The 15,772-nt window shown below is 35.1% G+C and overlaps 2 protein-coding genes across 4 annotated transcripts in view; one reads left to right on the forward strand and one right to left on the reverse strand.

Annotated features, from left to right (window-relative positions):
• Positions 1-778: 778 nt before the first annotated feature.
• Positions 779-8,357, reverse strand: arv1 (ARV1 homolog, fatty acid homeostasis modulator). The gene is made up of 5 exons (XM_059356633.1): positions 8,218-8,357; positions 7,965-8,084; positions 6,858-7,011; positions 4,896-5,120; positions 779-1,144 (listed from the first exon to the last, which is right to left on the reverse strand). Exons 1-5 carry the CDS (start codon positions 8,311-8,313, stop codon positions 1,023-1,025), a joined length of 717 nt encoding a protein of 238 aa, XP_059212616.1. The 5' UTR covers positions 8,314-8,357; the 3' UTR covers positions 779-1,022.
• A 1,391-nt stretch (positions 8,358-9,748) lies between these two features.
• The window catches only part of ttc13 (tetratricopeptide repeat domain 13), a 38,572-nt gene continuing 32,548 nt past the window's right edge, over positions 9,749-15,772 (forward strand). For all 3 annotated transcript variants that reach the window (XM_059356040.1, XM_059356041.1, XM_059356042.1), the window contains exons 1-5: positions 9,749-9,938; positions 12,573-12,667; positions 15,171-15,246; positions 15,357-15,427; positions 15,569-15,634. In XM_059356040.1, the coding sequence (XP_059212023.1) occupies positions 9,770-9,938; positions 12,573-12,667; positions 15,171-15,246; positions 15,357-15,427; positions 15,569-15,634 (477 nt within the window). In that variant the 5' untranslated portion in view covers positions 9,749-9,769. The remainder of the gene's footprint in view (positions 9,939-12,572; positions 12,668-15,170; positions 15,247-15,356; positions 15,428-15,568; positions 15,635-15,772) is intronic.

The raw sequence follows: 15,772 nt of genomic DNA on the forward strand, positions 1-15,772 counted from the left end.
GCCCTGAGAAACAATCATTAAGATCCGGGGACGTTCCCATGATGCACCTCCTCCCTCCATCAAATAAAAATCTCACAGGAATCTTGAGCTTGTCGTCCACTTTAAAAACAAAATGAAAAACAACCGCCGCCACGTCTTAAATATCCCTCCAAAATGAAGATTGATCTATTTCTCTATAAAGAGTACAAATCGTCACACTGTTAAAATAATCTATGCCTATGTCATTTTTTATCAAAATTGTTTTTTTTTTGCCTAAATCATCTCCTCATAGCCACCTATGGTAAAATCACCTACATCCTCAGTTAATCAGATCATGTGATTTTACCCCTTTAAGATAATGGCCTATGTCAAGTGTGTGACTTAAGCAGATTTATTATGCCTAAGTCAAAATAAAATGTGACTTAGGCAATTTTTTGAACATGCCTTTGTGACTTCAGCAATGGTAACACTTTATTTTGAAGGTGTCTACATAAGAGTGACATGAGCGTGTCATAAACATGACATGGGATGTGTCATGAACATTAATGACACTTTGAAGTAACATTAATGCTCATGATACTTGTCATGTCATGTTTCTGACAGGCTTGTGTCACTCTTATGTAGACAACTTCAAAATAAAGTGTTACCATATCTTGCTTAAGCCACAAAGGCATGTTCAAAAAAAAAGCCTAAGTCATTTATTTCTCTTAAGTTACATAATTTACACACAGTGTTATTACTATGCCAATAGCCATCCTTTGTTACATCCTTTTTGAGTGAAATGTCATATGAGTGTTGAGTAAATGTCATATGTTACACTTTTGGTGAAGTTTTTTGTGTTTCCTGCAAAACTTGAAAAAATGAGTTAGGCTTTTATTTTAACAGGGTGACGATAATAACAGGAATAACGTCTCTTCTGCAGCTTTCTGTCTCTGTTTCAGAGCTGGCTTCATTAAACCGTCTCTCTCTGGCACAGGTTGGTGTCCACAGACGTATATATATATATATTCCTCCCAGAGATAGCTGACATTTGTGTCCTTCACTCAGATCAACATGTCCTGGATGCTCCATGAAAGTTTCTTGCAGGCCTGAGCCACGCAGGTCTCTGACAGGAGTCCCACACACACAGCCAGCAGAGATAAACGTCTGCTGCTGTTCAGGATCACTGGAGGAGAGACAGAAGATAAGACAAATATAAAAACATTTTATTTTTCGAGAGAAAGTTTTTGTTTTTATTTTAGTTAAGGTATGTCTGTAGTCAAAAAACACTTTATCTGACCACTAGAAAACTGTCCTCCATCCATTTTTAGGATTATTGAGTCCTCTTGACTACTTCTACACAGAATTAGGAGCCGATTTAAACTGCTTTATCAAACTTTTAGAGCTTTTAAGAGTCCTAAAATTAGGACTGACACACCATTCTTTTTAGGAGTTACCCCTTAATTTTGCAAGGTAGGGGCAACAAACTACAAACCATGACAGTCTTAAAGTATATTGTGAGATTTAACATTACTAAGCCTACAAACCTTCACCAAGCACATTCATACCTGCTGCTATGTACAGTAGAAACTAGGGATGCACGATATAGGATTTTTTTGCTGATATCCGATATGCCGATTTTTTACAACTCATTTAGCCGATTACCGATACTGATATTTTTTTCCCTAAACATAACCTGTGTTCACTGGGAACATGTGACTGTAGAGCAATTAAACCCAAATTGAATAAAACTACATGTACCTTACAGACTGCTGCTTAAATTCAAATTTAACTTAAAACAGGAGCCCAATATCAGCCGATACCGATAACGTGCCGATAATATTGTGCATCCCTAGTACAAACAAGAGGCAATGCATTTATAGAGAATCAAAATAAAGCAGTAAAGAGTAAAGCTGTCATGTCTTTTTAATGACTTTATTTACTCTACATTCAAAGCTTCTATTGAGGTTTTTGAATTAACCCTTGAATGTCTGTCACATTTCATATTTATTTTCACCCTAAAAAAATCCTCAAGTTGAATAAGGTGATTCATCTGATTAAATTTATTAGTCTTTTTCTGTTTGGTTTCTAATTTAATAAGATTTCTTTAATGAACATAACTCGTCAGTTTTGTTTGTTAGATTGCTGTTAGACTGCTGTTAGTACAGGTGAAGGCATCTAATCTTTAAGTGCAACTGTACAGTAATACTGAGTTCAAACAGAGTGTAAATTGGCCAAAAAAATTTTGATTTAAAACTTGAATGTCAATGAGTCAAGAAGTAAACGTGCTGATACCACACTGTGAAAATACTCCACTACAAGTTAAAGTAGTGCATTTAAAATCTTACTCAAGTAAAATAATGTTTAATCAGCAAAAAATATTCTGTCAGTGTTTTACTATTATGGTATCTTTGGATTAACATTACTGCTGCAGTAATGTGTATGTTGGTTTTTCCTGATGTAGATGTTCATGGTTGTTTAAAACTGCATTTAGCTTAATAAGTAAGATACTTTCCTCAACACATGAAGGAAGTTTATCACAAATATTCAAAATCAACACATCTGAAGATATATGATTTTCACAGGAATGGGATGAAAAACTGTCTAAAAAGTAATTAAAGCTGAAAGATACATGTAGTGTGAGTTAAAAGTGCAATAAATACCTCTGAGGTATAGTGGAGTAGAAGTATAAGGTTGCATAAAATTAAAAAAACTTGTACAAATACCTCAATTTTGTATAAGCACATAAGTAAATGTACTTATTTATGTTCTAACACTGAGTGAAAGTCACCTATTGAAACACTGAACGTCGATGTGGTATCAGTGAAAAGGCTGATTTCAATACTTTGTTCCAGCTGACAGCAGAAATGCTGTTCTGGATTATGAATATGACGGACAGAAAGTCCTCGTCAGAGCAGCAGACTATCAATCACTCAACATGTCATTGTTTGCTGCCAAGCACAGCGAGCAGATTTATGTTTCCAGAGCTGCTGCAGAGGAAGAAATAATTGCACAATGTGGAAAAACGTGGACTGAAACCTTTCTGTTATGTAATGTATTTATTCTCAGGGTCTGGGGTTCTGAGCAGCAGCAGCAGCAGCAGCAGCAGCAGCAGCAGCAGCAGCAGCAGCAGCAGCAGCAGCAGCAGCAGCAGCAGCAGCAGCAGCAGCAGCAGCAGCAGCAGCAGCAGCAGCAGGGGGGATTTGTTTCAAACAAAGAGTTAGTTGCCACCTGCTGGAGCTTTAATGTTCATCCCTGATGTGTCTATTCAAATTCAAAATCAAAGTTACTGCTAATTTCCCTAAAACTCACGTTTTCTTGGTGAGTATTGGGTAAATTAAAAATCCTATTTTTTTTTTTTTTTTTTTTTTTTACTGTGTTTGTCCATTGGTGATTTATGTTGTGTTTTGTTTAAATTAATAAAAAAAAAAAATAAAAAAAAATCCTACAAAAAATATTGATGGGTAGACAAAGTATATATATATATATATATATATATTTATATATATATATATATATATATATATATATATATATATTTATATTTATATATATATATATATATATATATATATATATATATAACTATGTCTACCCATCAATATCTTTATTGATTATATTTATATTTCATTGAAATCATTATCTTTTTGTTATATATTGTTTTTATTTCAATAATGTATTTTCTTATTAGAATTCTTTAAAGAAACATACATGTCAAAAAATGGAATAAAAGTTTCCTGAAATATATAAAAGTAACCCTTTGAAAAACTTTGAAATTTCAAATAAAATGTAAATAAAATACTATTTATTTATTTATATATTTAACTATGTTGACTCATTTATATATTTATATTTACTTTTATTTCTATGTTTGTATTTATTTCAGGATTCAAATTCAAAATCAAAGTTACTGCTAATTTCTCTAAAACATAATTTTCTTGGTGAGTATTGGGTAAATTAAAAATCCTAAACAAATATTGATGGGTAGACATAGTTAAATATATATATTTTTTCATTGAAATAATTCACTATTTTTTAATGATATATTGTTTTTATTTAAATAATGTATTTTCTTATTAGATTTTTTTTTAAGAAACATAAATGTCAAAAAATGGAATAAAACTTCCCTGAAATATATAAAAGTAATCCTTTGAAAAACTTTGAAATTTCAAATAAAATTTGAATAAAATACTATTTATTTATTTATTTATTTAACTATGTTGACTCATTTATATATTTACTTTTATTTCTATTTTTGTATTCATTTCAGGATTAATTTAGTAGCCATATTTATTCATTTCGTAGGTATATTCATTTATTTATTTAATATTATCTTAAATGGTATATCATTTCGACACAATACCTTTAATATTTATCAAGGTATTTTAATAAAAACAACTTAAAAGTGAACCTTAATTTGACTGTAAACCAGAGTCAAAGGGACATTTTATCTATAAACGGTGCTGCTGCTGATGTCTTAAATTAGTTTTTACTTCAATCAGGGTTCGTACACTTTAGCAGTGGTCAAATTCAAGCATTTTTCAAAGACTTTCAAGGTAAATTTTCAAGCTTTTCCAGTATTTTACACCTGTTGTAAATTGCATGTTTTACATGAGTACTTATATACTAAAAGGGGGAGATTTCACTGAACCATACCAACAGGGTCTTAATTTCAGATAGGCTACTCATTATTTTTACATTGAACATGTGATTATCTATAGTCTATAGATGGATATAGTCAGATTGCAAGAGAAATACAGTAAGAATTTCAAGCATTTACAAGCACTTTACCCAAAATCCAAGCACTTTTTAAACCTTGAAAATACATTTAAATTCAAGCCTTTTCAAGGATTTCAAGCACCCGTACGAACCCTGGTTCAATACTTATTATTTTCAATAAATGACAGAATATGATTCAAATGAAAACGTCCTCCTACCTCTGACGGCCTGGGAGTTTGAGGTGAGCACAAACAGTTTGATGAGGCCCAGACAGAGCGGCGAGTAGTCGTGCTCCCAGATGACGGCGGGGATGAGGAGCACCTTCCCGTAGCAGGACAGCAGCAGCGCTCTGAGCAGCAGGCGGAGCTCCAGGGTCCCGCCCTGCAGACCGCCAACCACCACCCAAAGGAACCACAGCACGCCACCGCAGAACGCCATCAGCTCTGCATCAACGACAGACACATGAATAGATTAATAACTGTAAATCACATCAAAATGTACTTATACTTAGTACTTATTATGTAGTATCTCATTTATTTGGTCTCATTTATTTTTCTTTATTTTTATATATTGAATATATCTTATGTAGATTGATCATATCATAGTTGATCTCATTTATTTTGATCCAATTTATTTTATTTTATTTTTTTATTTATTTGTATTTTTATTATTATTATTTTATTTTAATTATTGTCATTATATATTGTGTATTATTTGTTCAATTTATCTTTTAACACTTTATACAGAGTTCGTACACCTTTTCCGAGGTCAAATTCAAGCACTTTTCAAGCACTTTCAAGGTCCATTTTCAAGCTTTTCCAGCATCTTACAGCTATTACATATTTTTTTGAATACATACATACTGAAAATGATTATTTTACATTTTCATTACAGGTTCTCCAACTAATTATATTTCTATTCTATAGGATTTTGTTGTTAAAGAAATGCAGATAAAATTTTAAGCACTTTATCCAAAATTCAAGCACTTTTCAAACCTTGAAAACACAACATTAAAATTCAAACATTTTCAAGGGTTTCATTTCAAGCACCTGTACGAACCCGGTTCATAATTTTTTATTTAAGATCATTTTATTTTATTTTCAGATGATTCCTATTTGAAGTTAAAGACAATCCATTGTTAAAAAGCCAAACTTTAAAAAAATATATATTAAAGCCATAATGTTGCTCATGTCATGTTAAATAATCATAATCTAAATACTGACTGAAATAATCGTGATTTGAAGTTTTTTCCATAATCAAGCAGCCCCTGAGGCAAAATGGCCCACCTTAAAAAAACTGTACTTTACATGAACAGAACTTTAATTTTTTTCACCGAACTTATTACACACCAGATCGCCTCCAGAGAATGTTCACTAACACCTGCAACCTTTGTTATAAATGTAATATACACAAAGGTACATTTATCCACTTGTTTTGGTCATGTGACCACATCCAGACTTTCTGAAAGGGGGATCACTCTGTAATCCAGGAGGTCACTGGTAAACAGTTTTTGTTGACTCCTTCTTTCTATCTACTTAATCATGCTTCAGACAATTTCTCGGGCACGGACACAAAATCTCTGTTGAAAAATCTTTTGTTTTTGGCTAAAAAATGTATCTTGGTGCAGTGGTCAACTCCCCAGATTCCTACAGTTGACATGTGGATAATATCACAGATTTCTGCTCTTATTCCTCCCGAGAAGTTGACTCATGACCTTAATCACAAATCGGACAAGTTCTGGAGGATCTGAGAACCATTGCATTGCTTTTTACAGAAGCTATAACTCTTAATTTGCTTGTTTGAAGATGAGGACTGTCTGCCCTTTCATTTATTTTATGTATGTACTCTTCGTTTACCCGTTTCTTGTCGTCTTTTTGTTTACTTACTTATTTTATGTAAAAATAGAAATATATAGTGCAACGCTCTGTTAGTTTGGGGTGGGACTTCTTTTGTTTTGGGCTTTGTTGTCTGTATTGTTTTTTTTTGTGCTTATAAAATTGAAAAACCAATAAGAGTATTTAAAAAAACCCAACTGTACTTAAGTAAATGTACTTTGTTACAGTTCACCACAGTCTGTAAACATCCATGTGTTCCAGTTAGATTTGTGGTTCTGGAGCTCCATGTTAACACTGCAGCAGAATAACAGATGTATAATGTAGCTTTTGGGTTCATCGTCTTACCGAGGGCGGCCAATCCAAACATGCCGTAGAACTCCCACTCCTTGGTGTACCTGATGATGTCAGCAGGGTCGCTGCTCGGCTCGGAGCCGTGGAGCAGAGACCACCTGAGGTACGCCTCACACAGCAGGCAGAACACACACAGCTTCCAGTGGATCTGGAGAAAACGCACAAACACACACATTAAGTATACCTGAACACCAGTGATTCAGTATTTACATCAGTATAAATAAAACTAATACCATACTGTGAAAATAATCCACCACAAGTTAAATTCCTGCATTTAAAACCTTACTCAAGTAAAAATATGTCTCATCAGCAAAATGTCCTTAAAATATCCAAAGTAAAAGTGCATTTATTTGTGCAGTTTGTTATTCTGTGTTTTACTATTTTACAGTTTTACTATCATATCTGTTTTTTGTATCAATAGTACTGCTGCATTAATTTGCATTTTGTACATTACAGCTTTAGATGTTTAAGGTTGTTAACTTTATTTAGCTTCAGAAGTAGGAGAATTTCATCAACACATGAGGAAGTTTAACACAAATATTCAATATCAACACATCTGGAGATGGTTTTCACTGGACAGGAAGGGGATAAAGAGCGTCTAGTAAGTAATTAAAGCTGTCAGATAAATGTAGTGGAGTTAAAAGTGCAATAAATACCTCTGAGGTATAGTGGAGTAGAAGTGTAAGGTTGCAAAAAATGAAAAAACTCATACAAGTACCTCAAATTTGTATAAGAACGTAAGTACATACTTATGTTCAAACACTGAGCAAAAGTCATTTATTGAAACATTTGAGTGAATTTAACTAAAGTGTTAGAGTCAAAATAAAATTAGAGTACAAAAAAGTACTAATTATGCAGAATGATCCCTTTCAAACTGTTTATTACTTAATAATATAGTTTAAAGTGAAATAGAAACTTGCATTAAATACTCAATATTCAAATAAAGTGCCTCGAATTTATACTTAATTAAATGTGCTTAGTCGTGTTATGATCACAAGACATGCATGTATTTACACACTGTCAGAATATCTAGTTTAGATTAAAATATTACTGTTTGTGCATTTTTGCAAAAGGAGTTAAAATAGTTGGATGTTACTTTACATTCAAGCTTGTGTTGAACAAAATGTGTCTGAAGGCCTGCGTCTTGCACAGAATGGCATCAATCAGGATGATAACTGGGTCATATTCAATGTACTTGTCCACTGGTTTGTGGCAGGACTCCTGCAGAAACACACACAGAGTAAAGTTTAGTTTTAGAGAAGAGGAATGACAGATCTACGTTAGCTGTTAGCTAGCATCTTCATTATAAACAGAAGCCAAAACGACTCAAATACAAGAAGAATAGTGGACGCACACATATGGTTATCGTCAGGATCCCGTTACTGTAATCCCGGTGTAACTCCGTTGCTTTTTCGTTACATTCAACACATCTAAAGCCATCTTTCCCCATTATTTACTCTGGAAACTGTACAAACACACCACTAGCATGTGAGGCAACCACAGCGGAAATAAGACGGTTCCAAACAGCTTCGCCTTCAAAATAAAAGTACAGATTTACTATACTGTACAATTTTGTGGTATTTGTACTTTACGCGAGTATTTCCATTTTTATTTTACTTTATACCTCTTTTCCACTACATTTCAGAGGCAAATATTTATTTATCAGCATCAGTAGTTAAAATCCACTAATGTATGCTTTTGATTTCTGATATTGTGGTGTATAACAGTCTATTAAAGGTTATACATTTATAAACATATAAAAAATTACATTTAAATAACAAAAAATTATACTTTACACCCTCTGACATGTTAGAATAAAGTAAATACTGTGGACACAAAAACTATATATTCATACTATAGTACAATTTTATACTATACAAAATATATTTTGAGCTACTTTTTATTTAAGAATATTTTATGTTTGTCATGAACGGCGCCTGACTCTGCCACCTGTTCATCCAAGGCAATCCAAACTCTTTGCATTTCTTGTTCCCCGTTGGTGGAACACACTACCAGTTCCTACCAGAGCAGGGGCGTCCCTCTCTACCTTTAAAAACCTCCTGAAGACCCAGCTCTTCAGAGAGCACCTTCTCTCCTAGCACCAAACCAAAACTCTACTTCTTAAAGAATCGTCACTAGCACTTATTGCTGCACTAATGGCTTTTATTGCACTATACCTTGATTGTTTCCCTTTTTTCCTGTAAGACGCTTTGGCTAAAAGCATCTGCTAAATGACTAAATTAATCTGAAAAGCAAATGACATGTTTGTCTTAATTTGATTGCTATTAATATCAGTATTTTTAATTTTCATGTATATATATATATATGAAAAAAATTTATATATATATGAATATATATATATATATATATATATATATATATATATATGCATATATATATATATGCATATATATATATATATATATGCATATATATATATATATATATATATATATATATATATATTAGTAAATAAGTTTTAATTGACACATTTTTATTTAAACAAATTCAAGCAAACCAAACACAAAGCTGCCTTGGGAGTGCACACTATTATTTTATTTATCTTTATTTTTTTATTGGACAGGGAGGGGATATCTGTCTGAAAATAACACATGAATCTGTAAATATACTGTATGTGTAGATTGTTGAAAAAAAATATTTATAACAACGACACAAAGTATGAGTTTGGTTTTAATTTGAAAGTTATGACGGAAACAATTTGTTTCTTTTCTGTCCGGCTTAACAGTAGAGGAACCGGTTTGACAGCCGCAGAGCACGCTGGGAACTGTAGTTCAACCGCCCTTTCCGGCTGCGGTGACTCGTTCGTGAGGGGGGCGTGTCCGCTCGGCTTTGATCGGGTTTTGCAGCAGCTTCCGCTCTCTGGCGTCACACACATGTAGCACAACATGGCCCCTGCCAGCCGGGCTGTTGTTGTGGTGGCGCTCTCTGTGCTCTACCTGAGCCGGGCGATCTTCTCCTCCGAGTTCTTCTCCACTCTCACTCTGTTCAACAACGAGCTCCACAAGCAGGGATGCAGCTCGCTGTCCGAGTGGGAAGAGTACGCGGCTGACTGCGGTAAAAGTCTCTCCTTTGCTCGGCTACTTTGCCACGTCCTCCCCGGTCCGACTGTCACCGCGGAGCTAAGCTAAACTGAGAGATAAGCTAATAACAACAAGCGGTGACAGCCGAGAAGAGATACCTGAGATCAGCTCGTGCTCTTACAGCTGGAAGAGGTTAAACGGGAATTAAACCCGAAGACAAAAGAGGCAGAGCAGTAACGAAGGAGTGGGAGTGTGTTGTTGTGTACAAAACAATAAGGAAACTCGACAAAAAACGGTTTAAAAAAACCCGGCATGTTTTAGCTTACCCCAAGAGGTCAACACCAAACTCCATTAAAAAAATACGCGATTTTGTTTTTGTTTTACTCCACTGAAAAATCACACGTTTATCAGAGTGTAAATGAGACATTTTTCTGAAGGCAATTCGCTTCTGGTGGATTCTGCTTAAATCTGATGCACCAAGCTGTATAGTTTTTATTTTTATTAGAATTAAAAAAATAAAATCGCGGCAGCTTTTATGACACAGTGTGTAGAAATGTAGAAACAAGAACATTTCCTCTGGGAAAATTCTGAAAGTGTGTGTGTGTGTGTGTGTGTGTGTGTGTGTGTGTGTGTGTTTGACAGAGACTTGATATTTTTGTATGGGAGACAGGGGTCAGCCGTAAATTAACTGTGGCTCTGGCCTGAGGCTCAGAGGTTACCATGGCAACTTCAGGTGGTTGTCAATGACGACAGAGGCAACCTAGGCAGAGACCCACAGAAACATTGAGAAAAAGAGTTTTTTCCTCCTCTGCGTTCGTCTCACATTTGGGCTTATTCTGACCAAACGATAGCTCCTATCAGAAAAAAACCCAGACCGTGAGCATCACAAGGACTTCCTGAACGTTTTGATATGATTTTGGTGTTTCTACAGTAAATACTTTACAAACATGTGCAATTTTAAAACGGGTCCGTTCTGCTTTTCTCAGAAAATATTTGTATTACAGTCAATGAGGAGCAGAGAAATACGTGGCCGCACTTGGAGGCTGCCCATTTAAATTCCATATGTCTCTCAGATTTTTTGAGCACATTGTGAGAGACATAACAAGTTTGTCTACAAATTTGAAAAAAATAATGTGTATAGAGTGTAAATTGTGGCCAGGAGGAGTGTGGAAAGAGAAACATTTCAGACAATTTCAGACCACTTCTCCCACTCTGAGCGATGATGTCACACACTCTGACATGAACATTCCATGCAATACACACCCATTATAATCTCAGAATTTCTCCAAAAATGATCATGGTCATTGAACAGGGATTGATAAAAAAGTATATGACCTATCGAAACGTGCGTTAACACACCAATACGCAAGACTTGTGTCTACTGTTTAAAGTTTAAATGGAGTCTCTAGGTGAAATTATGCCGGAGAAGTAGACATTTGAAAATCTCTAATTATTGTTATTTTTTGCTAAAAATTCATATTCCGTTGAGAAAAGTAATAGCACACCAATCCCGATCAAACTGCACGTTTTGATATATAATTTGTCCTGCAACTCTTTGAGTAATGAAGCAAAAAGGAGGCAAAAATAGAGCAAAAATATGACAATACTTAACGGCAATATACAAGAATATGACTTAAATGAAAAATAGGAGAGTTTTTCTGTACATACATACGTTACATCATGTAAAGTTGTAGTGCAGTTATGTATCAGATCATTTAAAGATGTTGAAAGATGTGTCCAGGACTGGTTGTGTGGACAGATGGCATTGTATTTTTGGTGAGGAGACAGTAAGACATTGACAGTTGAACTGGTTGAACAAGTTGACATTCTGTTGAGATTACAGCTGCTTGTTTCAATGCCTTTGAACTGAGCTAAATGAATATTGTAAGTCATTCCTGACAGTTTTTTTTGCATGGTTCAGTCCAAGTGTAACATAGATTTTGACCTTTTCAGAGCGTTTTTTCTTCCTCCTCTGCAGTCGTGTTGTGTAATCCATCTCTCTGAACAAAGAGTCAGTTTATATCACTATCAAAGTTACATCTTTGTTTGGAAATTCAATCACAACTTAAAAAATCAGCACCTGTGCATGTTTTAAACCATTTTTATCTCTGAAGAAAACCTGAAGAAATGGTGTGTTTGCCATGGTGTTAGTTGTTGCCATGCAAAAATCCACCTTGAAAAATTCACAAACGTTAGTGTATGGGACAAATTGTTTAACAAAATCTGCATGCCTGGCAGTAAATTGACTAAAACATGCGAAAATACTTTTGTTAAAAATTGCATTTTTAAACACCCAAGATTTTAATAGAGTTTGGTGCATGGGTCTTGCCATAGGCTGATCAAACTAATTTTTAAATGTGGAAAAAAAGCTGTAGACGAATCCATTACATTACATTTTTGCAACTCCTCAGTGAAGTGACATTTGGTCTGCAGAACTTAATGGAGTTATTAGAAACCACATTGCTGACATGCCAACAGGACTGGGTCAGGTCTGCTTGACATCTGAGACACGTTTTTCCTGGAAGTATAAAACTGTTTAAATTTAACTTAAAGGAGTAATGGTTCGGCAGGATTGGAGCTTGAAAAATGTATTTAACATTCATATAGCGGTCTGAAATTCAAATATATAACATTTCCTCTGTTAAATGCTGAATATTTCTCTTTTCAGAATCCTCCATTTTACAGTTGGAAGACCCAGATTGTGAGGAGGGAAGCAACCCGCCCTGCGAGTCAGTTTTCTCACTTAACGCCGAGAAGATACTGGTGAGATCTCACATGCAAACACACACACACACACACACACACACACACACACACACACACACATTATACAGATCCAAAGTCTATAACTGTTCTAAAAATATAATTTCTAGTCGAGTGTGTGTCTAACAGCTGGATTTGATCTAAAAAGCAGCGTTACAAGCTCTCCAGTCTTACATTCTTGAATTAAGTGAGAAAACTTCTCATTCTTTAAGATGAAGCATTATACTATGCTCATGTTTTAGTTTGATACTTTTTCCTTGATTATTAGTTTAACAACAACTTTTGAGACAAAATTAAGACAGTTTTGATTCACAGAAACAACAATTTAACACATGCATATCAACGATAAATAAGCATTTTGATTTATTACCAAGCTGAACAGAATCAGTGACATTCTTTGGTTGACAGTTTCAAATCTGCTCTTGTGATAACAGCCAGCAGTAATGTCAGTGTGCTGACCACACCCTGAGGCTGCAGTCACACCATCAGGTGATGCAACGATTAGCTGCAGGGTGTGGGAAAAATGTCCTTTCACAATTATTGTTTTTGATTCCGAGTGTCTCTAAGATCTTGACACCTCTTTGCACACTTAAAGGCGACTTCATATCGCAACAGCTAAGAAAGAAAAGGTGGACAGACTCTGTTTTGCAGGAGCTTGTTGCAGGAAAGATGCTAGGTGCTTTTATTCTGTTTTTTTTTTTACCATTATAGTTTATTAAAACTTTCTTCCTCCAAAGTAGGGGTGCACCAATTGCAATTTTCTGGCCGATCACCGATCACGATTTTTAAAAAGCCTGACCTGCTGATTCCGATTTTCTTTTTTTACAACTCACAGCATACACCTTCAATGTTTGAATCGTATTTTATTGAAGAACAATAACACAGCAGTATTTTTCTTTAACAAATAAAGGAAATCACAATGTCTGAGGTAGTTAATAAAATATTGAACTAAAAATAAATTGCAACAATTTACAGGACAAACTAACAAAAGAACTGCAACCATAAATAAAGTGTCCTGAGTTTTTGGTTTTGTTATAATACAACATACATACAACACAGTCATGCAGAAGAACGCGTACGTGCAGACGCACTTTCAGACTTTTGCGGTTTGACGTAAAAGAATCGGCCAATTGCCGATTCCGCAAAATTAATGAAATTGGTGCCGATAGATCGGTGCACCCCTACGCCAAAGCTGTTCATGGCCATGAGTAGGGTTGTCACGATACTAAAATTTTCAACTCGATATTGATACTCAGGAAAATATTTGATACTCGATACCATTTTTGATACCACAAGGATCAAAACAAAGACCCCAAAATTTAACAGAAATATTTTTATTAACAATAAAAATGCAACATGTAAACATTAACAGAACCACAGGTTAAATATTTATAATAAAAAACAGTTGTGCAAAAAAGAAACTGCAACTATGATAACAAGCTTCAGACACTCTATACTTTTGAAAATGAGTACTGTATCCGGATACAACGTTTTACTAATACTCAAAAAAGTATCGATACTTTTGACAACCCTAGCCATGAGACACAGGGATTTTTACTTTACCCACTAATTCGCTGCTTACGTGGTTGGCCACTGCAGTGTGACTTCGGGCTGTTGTTTTCCAAAAGTTTAATTCATTTCAACTTTTCTGCCTGCTGGCTGCTGCAGCACAAACACACTTACCCCCACTCAAATAAATGGGATTGCTGGCGTTTGTGCTGCACTGTCTAATTCGGTGTGAATGCAGCCTTAGTAAACCTTTACATCACTGCTGGAAATCAGAAGACTTGGAGGTTTTGTTTCATCCCTAGAAAAGCCTAACAAAAGTCTGTAATGTTTATATCTGAGCAGTGAAGAAAATATCTTCCTGAGTGTGTCATTGTGATGATGTGGCTGCTGCTACTTGTCATGTAAGGCTTCCTGATGATAGAAATGCAGCAAGCATTCGCCTCGTCAGTTGTCTCGTTGCCGTTTTGGAAACCCGAAGCGCCGCCACAGCAACATTTGCATGCTGTCAAATTTGCATCCCGTGCTGCCATTCTTCATTTCGGGATTACACAGCGAATACAATGTGGCACTGTGAGAAGGAGGAAAAGATGCAATACACACAATATTTATTGCTGCACAAAGAATTTGGCTTGGCAGTCGTAAACGCCCTTGACATTTGAAAGGATTGTGTTCTCCGTTCCCCGGGGATTAATTTCTCAGAATAACCTTGTGAGATGCTGGAAAGCTTGTAAAAAATAACCTTTTTTTACTGAGCAAAATGTTCTTGACAAAGACATTAATTCACAGCACTTTTCTCTGCTTTGTAAATATATTAAATATACTTTTTCATACAGCAAAGTGTCAGCAGTGACTAAACTTTCAAAGAAACATAAAACTAGTTCTTGGCTCTTCACACAGGAAACCATTATTTTTATTTTTTCCGTGCCAGTGCTGCCTACTGATCTGTGTCCCTTTTTTCACCTTTATGTTTTTATCTCGCCTCTATCTCTCACAGAACCAGGCCAAGTTGTTTATAGAACAGAAAAAAATCCCCTTCCCTGTAGATAACCACAACACAAACGAGGAACTAGGTAAGTTTGCATGCTGTTTTGAATAAAAACTGTATTTATGCTGGATGGATTTATATGATTTTTTGCCACATGTTCCCAGTTATTCACCCTCATTTGTTCTGTCTTTGCAGCTATAGGCTACGTTCTGATAGGCAACGGTCTTTATGATGAAGCCATCAAACACTTCTCACTCTTATTACAGGTGTGTCTGATATTCACTCAGTAGATGTTCTGTTTTGCGCCACTTTGCTATTTTGCTTCAACCTAAAATCAAAACACAACTTACTGTCTTTGTCTTGAAGCCAAACATTTTTTTCCTGACTTGTTTTTATATTGATTAAAGGGCGACCCAGAGCTGGTCAGTGCCATCTACGGGAGAGGGATAGCTTACGGGAAGAAAAGTCTTCAGGTGAGTGAAAGACGTGGAATACAACTGCACTGTCTGGCCTGAATAACACTTTTTTAAAACATCTTTTTCAAAAATAATATTCAGGGTTCGTACGGGTGCTTGAAATCCTTGAAAATGCTTACATTTTAATGTATTTTC

This window comes from Centropristis striata, chromosome 18, assembly GCF_030273125.1.
Source record: "Centropristis striata isolate RG_2023a ecotype Rhode Island chromosome 18, C.striata_1.0, whole genome shotgun sequence".
NCBI lineage: Eukaryota > Metazoa > Chordata > Actinopteri > Perciformes > Serranidae > Centropristis > Centropristis striata.

What these genes read in the sequence shown, in the direction of transcription:
- arv1 (XM_059356633.1), bottom strand. Translation starts at nt 8,313, where the DNA reads ATGGGGAAAGATGGCTTTAGATGTGTTGAATGTAACGAAAAAGCAACG. An exon ending in GTTTGGATTGGCCGCCCTCG is followed by an intron (nt 5,121 to 6,857) that starts GTAAGACGATGA and finishes TCGTTGATGCAG; the next exon opens with AGCTGATGGCGTTCTGCGGT. An exon ending in AAACTCCCAGGCCGTCAGAG is followed by an intron (nt 1,145 to 4,895) that starts GTAGGAGGACGT and finishes TCTCTCCTCCAG; the next exon opens with TGATCCTGAACAGCAGCAGA.